The sequence below is a fragment of the Rhincodon typus genome, chromosome 7, assembly GCF_021869965.1.
Source record: "Rhincodon typus isolate 14 chromosome 7, sRhiTyp1.1, whole genome shotgun sequence".
NCBI classification, from domain to species: domain Eukaryota; kingdom Metazoa; phylum Chordata; class Chondrichthyes; order Orectolobiformes; family Rhincodontidae; genus Rhincodon; species Rhincodon typus.
In genome coordinates this window covers 23,330,677-23,343,661 of record NC_063338.1, presented here as the reverse complement: position 1 = coordinate 23,343,661, position 12,985 = coordinate 23,330,677, and the positions used below count along the sequence as shown (strand labels likewise).

The 12,985-nt window shown below is 39.0% G+C and overlaps 1 protein-coding gene across 5 annotated transcripts in view; it reads left to right on the top strand.

The window, feature by feature from the left end:
- LOC109934900 (microtubule-associated protein 2-like) overlaps positions 1-12,985 on the top strand; it is a 240,988-nt gene that overhangs the window by 174,425 nt on the left and 53,578 nt on the right. For 4 of the 5 annotated variants that reach the window (XM_048599359.1, XM_048599355.1, XM_048599356.1 and 1 more), the window contains one exon: positions 3,144-3,245. The exons of the other annotated variant lie outside the window; for it this stretch is intronic. In XM_048599359.1, the coding sequence (XP_048455316.1) occupies positions 3,144-3,245 (102 nt within the window). The remainder of the gene's footprint in view (positions 1-3,143; positions 3,246-12,985) is intronic. 5 annotated transcript variants of the gene reach the window in all.

The window sequence follows — 12,985 nt, the reverse complement described above, 5'->3', positions numbered from 1 at the left end:
GAAGAAGGGTCTAGGCCCGAAACGTCAGCCTTCCTGCTCCTCTGATGCTGCTTGGCCTGGTGTGTTCATCCAGCTCTACACCCTTGTTATCTCAGATTCTCCAGCATCCGCAGTTCCTACTATCTCTGAAACTAAAGAGCTGGCATCAGCTTAATGGACAGAAGTACTTTTCTAGCACATAAAAATGACTATGAAGTTGTCAAAATGTCATTTAAAAAGCAACTTGTTCATAAAGGACGGAACCTGCTTCGCTCAGCTGGCCTGATCTCTTTGTGACTAATCCCCACTCACTGTCCTCATAAATAACCTAACAAATAACTCCATTATGAGGATAGGTAATAAATGTCAGATTTGCCTCTAATGCCCACAATGATCTTTTTCTGTTTAAAAAAAGTTTCATTCTGGACTGCTGTTAGTTCTCATGACTTCATCCCTTTCCACTCTTGAACTTTGATTGAACCCCACGGGGGGGAGAAAATGGTGTGAACAATGCTCTTAATTCACTGCTTGGCCCAATCCAGTGCTTTCTGTTTCAAAATAACATCCAGCAGCAAGTTTGAATTGATATCACCAGAGAAGGTAGAGTGTAAAACAAATTGTCATTAACTGTTTGACCACAGTTACAACATCGAGCATGTTTGCTAACGGTTTGATGTTCATTTTCACATCAGTGAAGAGATGCTATTGCTCCACTGCACCGTTTTTGCAGTCCTGCCTATTCTAATACAAACAGATACTGAACAAAAACTAGATAATTGCCAAGAGGAGCGAGAGAGGAAATGTTGGTCAGAAAATTGTCTCAATGTACCTTTGTGTGTCCCGCATTCAGACAGAGTTCATTGGTGACAGTTTAGGAAAACCTCAAAGTGGCAAAAATAGGAAATAGCGTTAAATGAGAAATGTCTTCTTTACAATCAGCGAACATTTATTTTCACAGAAGCCCTCCATAAGACAACAGTGTCAAATAGAGAAGGTATTTCTTCAATTAGGTGGAGTTGAATTCCGTGAGAAGTTTGTGGATTATGTTTAGGTTCCTTTTTATTGAGAGTTTAAAAGGGAACAAATAATTATTTATAACTTGTAGAATATTGTTTAGATCCCCAGACCAGGCTGTCAAATTTGTGTTATGGTTTGTTAGAGATTATTACTGTTTTAGAAGTTGTCAAGTATGAGATTCCAGGTACTTGTACTCTTGTGGCTTTGTTTTCTATTTGTAGTTCGGAATGAACAGTGATGAGCTTTACTGTATAAATTTAGAAGAGTAAGTATATACATATATAACTGCTACTCTAGAAATACAGAATTAACATGAATAACTATGGGTGAAATGAAGTGAAAGTTGTCATAATCACAGAGGCTCATGAATTTAACACGAGGGTTACCATGCTTCAGGCAAGAGACTATGTTGAGAAGGCAAGGACTTCATGTTGAGCTCAGCTGGTATGGGAATTGACCCTGCACTGTTGGATTCACTCTGCATCCCACACGAACTATTCAAGCAGTCGAGGTAACTGCTTTGGAATTCCTTATAAACTGCTCCTCCATGGACTACCTCAATGACTACTCACTTCCTGGTTGTTCACTCTTCTTTTCTGGGATTATGCTCCTGTAAATTCTGGAAACTGCCTTCCAACACCTAGTCATAGGAACATTTCTAACTTTCCTGCAGACAGCTAACTTTACTAATTTAGCCTGAGTTTCTCTTGCGGCTGCACCAAGCAGTGAGTATCTTCCTCATTCACAACTGCAGTAAACAATTAATGGTTTAGAGGCTTTTCTGAAGTCCCAACCGCAACAAGTTAGCCAAGTCCTAAGTGTCAGTAGGTGTTGCTGAATCCTAACTGCTGCGAGTCTGCAACAGCAGCACCTTTTTCACAATGGACTTCTTCTACCTCCAGCTGACCATGTAACTCTTAATCCTGGCAGTTGCCTTGCCTTCCACGGCTGTTCTGGATCAAATGCGTCTGGTTTTCACACCAGTCCTGGTTCCATGGACTCCATTTGCAAATTTCATAATTGTGCAATTTCTCTCCTAATGACCCAGATAATAATCGAAGCATAGGGCACGCGCAGTCTTTCATGTTGCCACTCTGAGCGTGTACCTGGACTCCTGGTACCCATCAAAAAATCCTTGCCACAGCCCTAAATCGAGCATATTTGCATTTCATAATAACATCAAAAGCATCCTCTGCCTTCCCAGGCAGTGCATTCCAGATTCCCACCAGCCGCTGAGTGAATAAGGTTTTTTTCTTCCCCTCCCAATCCCCCCTGAATCTCCTGCCCCTTACCCCAAAACTATGCCCTCAGGTAATTGATCCCTTAGCAAAGGAGAACTTCTGCTGTCTATTTACACTGTCCATACTCCTCATTTTCTTATACACCTCACTCATGTCACCCCCTCAGTCTTCCCTGCTGTAAAGAAAAAGATCCAAGTCTATCTAGTCTCTCCTTTATAGCTTTATCAAGTTATCTACAACCATCTGAAATCTGTACAAATTGTTCTTGTCAAATGTTTGAACATGAATAGACAGGTATTATGGATCAGATCAAACCCCCTCAAAATATTCAGAAGATAGTCTCGACTGTAACTTTTATTTTCAAGGTAAATGTAAGGTGTTATGTTCCAGATACAATTCAGTTGGTCAAACTACTGTGTTTTAAGAAAAGCACACTTCATTCATCCACAATAGTTAAACGCAACTAAAGAAGGAAGGCATTGGAATAACTTAAATCGGTTGGAAAACTTAATAGAATAATGTTATGTAACTTAATAGAATAAAACTAGTGATAGTAACTATTACAAATCAATTGTTCCAATATATTAACATCCCATAAACACATCCTTGACAAAAGGCAAATTCAGAGAGCAGATTGTTTCACGTCCAACTCCAGTAGCAGGAAGAGCTAGAAAGGGAAGTGAAGTTAAGGCCAATATCAGATTATGTTATTGGCAGAGTGGGCTTAATTGATTCAATGCCCAACTTGTGCATCTAATTCTCCTGATCTTATTTGGTCAATTGAATTGAATTTACTTTGACTTATCAACACTACTTTGTATTTATTCATGTTTATTTGGGAGGCTTAAGTGTCAAAACAAACTTGATCACATTCACAAACTAACTTTCCTCATATCTGTCCAGCAGAAGTGATCTCTGCCAGGATTGTACAGGAGGTCACAGCTGAGGCAGTGGCAGTACTGAAAGGAGAACAAGTGAAAGACACTGTACCAAGAGAGCAAACTTCAGGTACAGAAGCTATATTCTTGATAATGTCATTTATAATGAGACAGTGGCATTGCTTTGTTGAAAATAGGAACTTGGAAACCTCTTCCTGTACCTTTAAAACTGTAAATGATTTCATCAAGAGAGAAGATTGAATCATCTTTTTACTTTTGATTTGACCTGGTGTAGATTGATGCTGCTGAATCTTGTTTTGAAAGCCATTACAACACGACACAAAATAAGTTTAAAATAGGTTAACTTAGTTGCCGGCAGAAGCTGGGAAGAGGTTTGGGAGGAAGCACAAGAGCATCAGTAGCCACGGTGAACAAGTGGTTGGTACTTAGGAATGAGTTGGAACCCCTAGGCTGTATAGGAATACAAGAATTTAGGAACTAGGAGCAGGAGTAACCATGTGGACTCTCTAGCCTGCTCCGTCACACAATAACGTTGCAATTAATCTTCTACTTCAACTCCACTTTCCAGCACATTACTGTTTTTGTTTGATTCTAAAAATCGATCCCATTCTTAAATAGACCCAATGATTGGACTATCCACAACCCCCTGAGATAGATATTGCCAAAGATTCATAATTGTTTGAGATTAAAAAAAATTCCTTATCTCGGTCCAAAATGATTGGCCTCTTACCCTGAGACTGTGCTTATGTTCTAGTTTCCTAAGCCAGCGAAAACAATCTCCGAGTCCACTTTGTCGAGTGCCTTCAGAATCTTGAATGTTTAAATGATATCATCTGTCACACGCTCTGCAGTTTTGAGATTATAGGACCAAGTTACTCAGTCTCTCAATAGGATAACTTTCTCATCCTAGCAACCAATTTAATGAAACATTGTTGCATTGCCTCTAATGTAAGTTTATCTTCTTTATGAATGGAGACCAAATTTTCACAAGTATGGTCTTAGAAAAGATCTGTAAAATTGTAGCAAGACATGCTTGTTTTGTATTCTTGCAACAAAGGCCAACGTGACACTTGCCTTCCTAATTACTTGCTGTATCTGTATATTAACAGTATCCATGGGTCCATAAGTACACCCAAGTCGCTTTGAACATCCATGATTAAAAATTAATACCTTTTAAAAATTAGTCTACTTTTTTAATTCTTAGAACCAAAATTAATAACCCTCATACTTATGCATATTATACTGCCAGCTGTTTCCCATTCACTTAACCTGTGCATTTTTCTTTGCAGTCTTTGTGTTGTCCTCACAGTTTTCATCCCTACTTGACTTTGTATTGTCAGCATCCTAGATTATTCTTGGTCTCCATCTAAGAATAATGTAACTTGTAAATATGTGAGGCCACAGCACTGATTCTTGCAGCACTATCACTTAAAGTTTTTCGACTCAAAAATGCTGCATTCATCCGTAACATCTGCTTCTTGTCTGTTAGCTAATTCCCTAACCATACTTAATTCCAATTCTGTGCACCCTTTATCTTGTTAATTAGCCCTTTCTATGGCACCTTATTCAATTGCTTTGGGAAATCCAAATATATGCCATCGAATGGTTCTCCTTCAATTTTGTTTTACTAGTTACATTTATAAAAGTTTCAATATATTTGCCAAATGCTATTTCCCTTTTGTAAAACCATAAATCAGTTTTCCTGATCAAATTGTGATTTTCTAATTGCATCATTAAGCCTTCCTTTAGTAATCAATTTTGGCATTTTCCTAATGACAGAATTCTGGCTAACTGAGCTGTATTTCTCAGACCTCTCGCTGCCTCCTTTCTTGAATAATAGTGTTACATATGCTAAACTGCAATCCCCTGTGACCATTGTCGAATCTGAGAGATCATGAAAACGGTAGCCACTATATCTGGTACATCTTTCAAACACAAAATCAGGCACTTTCAAACACAAAATGTTGCACTCTTACTCAAGAGTGTAAAGAAGTCCTGGCAACTGTTTTAATTTCTGAATAGACAATGAAAAATTTATTGCAATTGGGGCAGCACAGTGGCTCAGTGGCTAGCACTGCTACCTCACAGCACCAAGGCCCATGTTCGATTCCAGCCTCGGGCGACTGTCTGTGTGGAGTTTGCACGTTCTCCCTGTGTCTGTGTGGGTTTCCTCTGAGTGTTTTTTTTTTCCCCACAGTCTAAAGATGTACAAGTTAGGTGGATTAGCCGTACTAAATCAGACACCAGAAGTGTGTAAGCTAGGTGGATTATCCATGGTAAATGTGGATTTACAGGGATGGGGATGTCTGGGTGGGATGCTCTTCTGAAGGTCGGTTTAGACTTGATGGCCCAAATGGCCTCCTTCCACACTGTAGGGATTCTAAGTACTTTGATTATTCGTGTAAAATTCACAAAAATGAACAGTTAATAATGAAAAAGCAAAATCACATCACAAAAATCTGCCTCTGATCAAATATGTTTAAAATTATTTCACTGTTTAATGTAAAGCATAGAAGCTATGACCAGGTGTAGGCCATTTGGCACTTCAAGCCTGCACCACCATTCAATATGATCATGGCTATCTCAATGCCATATCTCCACTTTTTCCCCATACCTCCTCAAGCCTATACAATCTTAAAAAACATCACTTTCTTGAATATATTCAATGACGTGGCCCGCACCGACTTCTCTATTAGATAATTCTGCCGGTTGACCACCCTCTGAGTGAAGCAATGCTTCCTCGTCTCAGTCCTAAACAGCCCATCCTGTATCCTGAAACTGTCACCCTGGTTCCAGGCTCCTCAACCACAGAAAACATCCTCCATGCATCTGGTCTGTCCAGCCCACTTAGAATCTTGTGTTTAAACCAGACCCCCACTCATCCTTGTAAACTGTAGTAAATACAGGACCCATTAAACTAATCGATCCTCCTACCATCCATGATATCATCCTCTGCAGTCAGAGGCAAGAAAGAAATTTAAAAAAAAATAAAATGAACAGGTACTTGATAAAAATCCACAAGATCCCTAGAATTGAAGCCCACTTTCCATACGTTACTATACCACTTACCCTAATATCCTTACCAAAATTCAGAAAGTATGTCACTCCCAAGAAAAACAATAATCACGTTCCACAAAAACGACAACTATGAGAAACAAGGAAGAAGTAAAGAGTGCTGGAGGTAGATAGGATTTGAAAGGAAGATTTGAGAAAGCTGATATACTTCCAATTGTGCACAGCATGTTATCGTATATATCCTTTGTTCAGCAATTTCGTTATTCCATAAAAAGATTTTCTCAATTAAACTATTGAAAGCCTGCAGTACTTTCAAAATCAACTGCCTGGACAATGTAACATCATAAATCTGTCCGTGAAGGCGAGGGAATAGTGAAAAGGAGAACAGGGAGAAAGCTGTTATGAGAGATGAAGAAACAGAGAAAAGTGGAAAGAAAATGGAAAATGCAGAAAATGGGAAATGAATATTGTTGTAAATGCATATTAAAATTATGAAATATCAGGACGCTGCAACATTGCAATCCAATTAAATCCATTAGTATGCTAATTATTTCGGTATCGCAGTTGTCATATTGAATACTGTATGGCATTTTCAGTTCCAGTCTACAAGTATTGCACATATCAGTCTTAGTTTTATAGATAGAAAAAGAGGAAATATAGGTTTGAGAAATTGAGCAAAAATGGTCCTTAATGTGGAAATTTCAGTACCATCATTTGTTCACATATGTGCAGAGAGACCCCCGCCCCCCAGTATTTGTTTGTAGCAATAATAGACTTATCTTGGCATAATAGATCAAATCTATCAACATAAATTGGACTGTCCGCAATGTCTGAACTTAGCCAGGTTTCAGTGAAACAGAGCATACTCATATCCTTGAATTCTAACAAAAATCTTCCACAAGTGTGCATATCGTCAATCTTATTTCTCACTGACCTTATATTACTGGAGAGTAGTGGCTGGAAGTGGTAAATATCGCCGTCCTTTTACGTCTGTCTATTTCACAATGCTTCATTTAGCTCTGAGTTGCAGCCACCTTAGTATTGGTCTGGAGGTCATTTGTTGGTTGACTCTGGGCAATTTTATAGGTGTGGATTGCAAGGCTGTGGTTCCTCCAGGTTTAAGCCTCTTGCCGTAATCGAAGGAGTTCACAGATGGTAAATTGACAAGAAGAGTCAACCCACAAACCAAAATAACAGTCACAAGTTTCAAGGACATCTTCATGAAAGCACTGATATCCTGATCTGTCAGAAGAAACATTAAAAACCTGTTTTTTTTAAGAAATGGGATAAAGTAGACTGAAATGATGAGCAGTGCATAACAATGAATCAGTATAGTGCAGCACTATCTTCAGTTTACTTCTGTTTCAGGCTGTTTAGTGAAATGTGTGGTGGGAATGGTTTTGGAGGGGAAAATTATTAACAGGTACTTGGCGAGGTTTTGAGTTGATAAAGGAGAAGCAGCATGGATTTGTGAAAAGCAGGTCACGCCTGTCCAACCTAAATGATTTTAGTGTTGGAGTAACAGCAAGTTGAAGAGGAGATTGCGGTGATTGTTGTCTATATGGATTTGAGGAAGGCACAACATAAGTACAAAACGGTAAAGCAGGAAGAAAAGGCTGCATAACCAAATTGAGTCTCATGAAATAAGAGGGCCAACCTGCTACTGAATTAAAAATAGTCTTCATGACAATACAGCAAGTTGTGGTAGATGTTCATTTTTCAGACTGGAGACTGATTGATAGTTGAGCTCCCCAAAGAGTAGTGCTAGGACCACTGCTTCCTTTTTGCAGTATGTGAATGACTTGGATCTTTGAATAATGAGAAAAATTTTAATCTTTGCAAATAATACCAAATATCATGAAGTAGACAACAATGAGCATGGCATGAATTGCCTGCAACAAGACACAGACTATCAGAATGGGTAGACAAGTAACAGGAAATTCAACAAGGAGAAGTGCAAAGTAATGCTTTTTGACAGAAGGGATAAGCAGAGATAATACAGAGTAAATAAAATACTTCTAAAGTGTGCACAAGGAACCTGGATGGACATATTGACTTTTGAAGGTGATAGGATCTACTGAGCGAGAGCTTCACAAAACTTGTGTGTTTTCAAGCTTCATGTCTAAAAACATTGAATACAGAAGCAGAGAAGTTATGCTTAACTTCTGTAATGCCCTGGTTAGACATCAGGTGAAGTTTTGCATCCAGTTTTGATCACTACAAGAAGGATGTGAATGTCGTTGAGACGGTATAGAGGAAATTTTCCGCAATAGTTCTGTTATGGAATATGGTGATGACATTAGAAAAGGCTGGGATTGTCTTCCTTAGCACAAAATAGATAGTAGGGAGGTTTGTTAAAGGTATACAAGTTTGTTTGAGATTAACTCGGAGTACAACAGGACCTTGATCAGGTGGGCCAATGGGCTGAGGATTGGCAGATGTTGTTTAATTTAGATAAATGTGAGGTGCTGCATTTTGGAAAGGCATGTCAGGGCAGGACTTTTAGTGGTAAGGCCCTGGGAAGTGTTGCTGAACAAAGAGACCTTGGAGTGCAGGTTCATAGTTCCTTGAAAGTGGAGTCGCAGGTAGATAGGATAGTGAAGAAGGTGTTTGGTATGCTTTCTTTTATTGATCAGTGCAATGAGTATACAAGTTGGGAGGTCATGTTGTGGCTGTACAAGACATTGGTTAGGCTGCTATCGGAATATTGTGTGCAATTCTGGTCTCCCTGCTATAGGAAGGATGTTGTGAAACTTGAAAGGGTTCAAAAAGGACGTAGCCAGGGTTTGAGCTAAAGGGAGAGGCTGAATAGACTGGGGCTATTTTCCCTGGAGCGTTGGAGGCTGAGGGGTGACCTAATTGAGGTTTATAAATTAATGAAGGGCATAGATAGGGTAAACAGCCAAGGTCTTTTCACCGGGGTGGGGGAGTCCAAAATTGGAGGGCATAGATTTAAGGTGAGAGGGGAAAAGATTTAAAAGGGACATAAGGGACAGTTTTTTTCACGCAGAGGGTGGTACGTGTATGGAATGAGGTGGTGGAGGCTGGTCTGATAACAACATTTAAAAGCCATCTGGATGGGTACCTAAGTAGGAGGGGTTTAGAGTGATATGGGCCAAATACTGGCAAATGGGACTAGATTTATATGGGATAGCTGGTCGACATGGATGAGATGGACCAAAGGGTCTTTTTCCGTGCTGTATATCTCTATGACTCTGTGGTGTCGGTTCTAAAACTGTCTAGATGGAAATCGTTTTGACCTCGCTTGTTTTCATGCCAAAGCTAATTTGTCCAAGTTAAAAATATATGATCTGCAATGTACTGCGGATAACTGCAGTGCCATTAGTTACTGTACCCAACACGAAGACCACTCTCAATCTCTTCAATTTTGCGTACAACAAACTTGGCTTGTCCTTGAATGGTGCCAAATCAAAACTCATGTCCACCTACTCCTGGTCAGGAAAAACATTTGACTACCTTTAATGTTGAAAGGCAGACTCTAGTATATGTTGAACACTTCCCTTGGTAGCCGCCATTGATGATGTTGATCAGCTATGCCAACACCTCTTCAAACTACAGCAATCAGTATTTGACGTGCAAGACTCCTGTAAGTCGTAGAAAGACCTGGAGTGCAGTGCAGTTGCTGTCACTACACTCGTGTACTGCAGCAACACCAGGATAGTGTATTAGCAACTTGTAAAAGAGCTAGACTAATTTTTTCAGCAATACTTTTCTACATGCTTCAGATTCAATGAGGGAGTGCTATTGAACAAATGTGTGCATCCTTCATGAAGCCAGTGCCACAATCAATCAGACAACTCACTTAAAAAATCAAATTCAATGAACTTGATGCTGTTATCTGGATGTCCTGTTCTGCATTTCTTAAATGGCCATTATTTCAGGAACAGGCAGAGAAAAGGTTCCAAAGACATGCTGAAGTTCTCCTTGAAACAGTATAACATTGAAATTAATGACTAGGAAAAGCTTTCTGTGAATTATGAAGACTGGTAACAGTTATGTCATTCATTACATATGAACAAAGAGCAGAAGTAGACCGTCTCACCAGCGTCCTGTTTAACTTGAGCATAGCCTGCCTACTTTTCTATTCGGTTCCTATTATGATAAATGTTAATGTTTTATTAGCTTTCCTAATTATTTACTGTGCCTGCAGTTAATGCATGAGGATACCCAGAACTCACTGAATCACAGTTCTGCAATCTCTCTCCACTTAGACAATGCTTTCTCATCCTTGCCAAAATGGACAATTTCATACTTTTCCCCATTCTCCATTTTCCATGTTTTTGTTCACTCATTGAACTGCTGTGTGTCCCTGGTCATTTCCTCAGGCCAACTTCAGACTTACTTTCCTAAATATATTTGAGTAATTAGCAAACCTGGCAACTGCAGCTTCATCTGAATCCATTTGGATAAATTATAAATAGTGAAGTACCAACACTGGTCCCTCTGGTATACCGCTCGTTACATCTTGCTAACCTGAAAAAGAGCCATATATGTCTACTCTGTGCTTCCCATTAGATAATCTTCCATCTACCCCAAGACACTACCTCTACACCATTCATTTTTACTTTCTGTAATAACATTTGAAGTTGCAATTTTGTCAGATGCCTTCTGGAAATCCAATTACAGTACCTTCATCTGTTTCCCTTTATCCACAGCACATCACTTCCTCAAAGACCTCTAATAGATTAGAATCCCCACAGCATGGAAACGGGCCATTTGGCCCAATAAGTCCACACCAACCCTCCGCAGAACATCCCACCCAGATCCATTTTCCTACCCTTTTAACCCTGCATTTCCTATGGCTAATGCACCTAACCTACACATTCCTGATCATTATGGGTAATTTAGCATGGCCAATCCACTTAACTTGCACATCTTTGGCCTTTGGATTTATCCTTCCAAATCTCCCTGTTGAACAGATTTAAGTGCCTTGCTATCACTACAACAGTTTTTAACATTTTCCCTTTGGCAGATGTTAAGCTAACTTGCTTGCAATTTCCCACTTTCTGTCGTCTCCTCATTTTGGATGAAAGGAGTTACATTCCCTTCCAATGAAAGAGACCATCCCTAAATCAACAGTTTTGAAAATGAAAATCATTACATCAATGAACTCTGGACACTTCTTTCAGGCTCTAGGATGAAGTCCATAAGGACTTGGCACATGCTAGTCTATGGCTCCAGCAATTCATTCAGCACCACTTCTCTGGTGGTTGTAATTTATGAGTTTATCCTTCCCTTCCATTTCTTGATTTATCGCTACTTCTGGGATGTTAGTTGTGTTGTCTAAAGAGAAGACTTGTACAACATATGTTTTAATTCATTTGTCATCTCCTCATTTCCCATTATTAATTCTCAAGAGTCACTTTTTTTTTCTTTATTTATGGAAACTCTGTTTTTATATTACTGGCTAGCTTTATCTTGTTCTCTGACTTTATCCCCACATTAATTATTAGTCATTCTTTGGTTTCTTTTTATATTCTGTTCAGTTCTCAGACCTGGAACCTGTGCCTGAGTAATTATGTACTTTTTCTTTTAGTTTTGATGCTATTTTTAACCTGTCTAGTTAACCATGGTTTGAGTGACAATATCCTAATGATGAGGCAGAGCAGTGACAGAGAAGAAAAGCAAAGAAAACAAATCCTACATTTTGGCTCCTACAACCTCATGGGCTGCACAACACATGTGCCCAAAGATCAGGAGGTCAGGAATTGGCCTGTTTAGCCACATGAATACCCATGACAAGAGTTCCCTGTCCTGAGTCGATATCACCCACGAATTGAGGGACTTCCACTGATCACAGAGTTAAGACAAATTGGAAGAGATAGATACAGAAAACCTGAGAAAAGGAACTGAAAGACAAGAGTGCACAGATAGGCACTTGATTTGAGTAAATTTGCAGGGCTACAGGAATTGAGTAGGGCAGTGGACTTGGCTGTTTTGATCTGCTGAGAATAGCATGGACTCAATGGACTGAATGGCCACCTTCTACACCTTAAACGACTCCAAGTCTTGAGATTTGTTAAGTTTTAGTCTGTTCAATATCTCCAATGCTTTTTCTCTAGTATTAATAATCTTGGGGTCCTCACTCTCATTAGCTCTTCGATTATCTTCTTTTCTAGTAGATAATTTGTCTTCTACTGGTGTACTGGGGAAAGTAATGTGTTGTCGCTGTCATTTTCTCTCTTCCCAAAAATTCATATCTATCTTAACTGAAATATAAGGATTATTTTGTAATGTATTATGTATTTATGAAGAACATAAGATGTTGGATTAGAAGTAGGCCATTCAAACTGTCAAGTCTGTTCTAACATTCAATGAGATCATAATTAGTCTGATAATCCAAATTCTACTTTTCTGCCTTTTCCCCACAACCCTTCTTTCCCTTACTGATTAAAAATCTATCCATCTCCACTTTGAATATACTTAACTATTCAGCTTCTACAGGCCTCTGTGGTAAAGAATTCCATAGACTCACTATGCTTGGAGGGGAAAGAAAAATCCTCCCTATTGAGACTTAAGCATAAAACGTATGAATTAATTAAACTATACCTTTGAATGATTTAATGTGTATTTGTGTAACTGTCTTCTTTGCTAACCACCCCGAGGCAATTTTAAACAATTACATGACTTTTGAGCATATTGTATAATCAGGACAATTAGATAAATTTACCATCATTTAATTTCCTGATTAAGCACCAGCATAATTATGTGGGAGATAGAACCATGATCGTGTAACCATTTTCAGTTATCAGTACGTCCATTATACTGCTCAGTTTGTTTACAGGATAAGACTGTTCCAGACAAAATAATTTT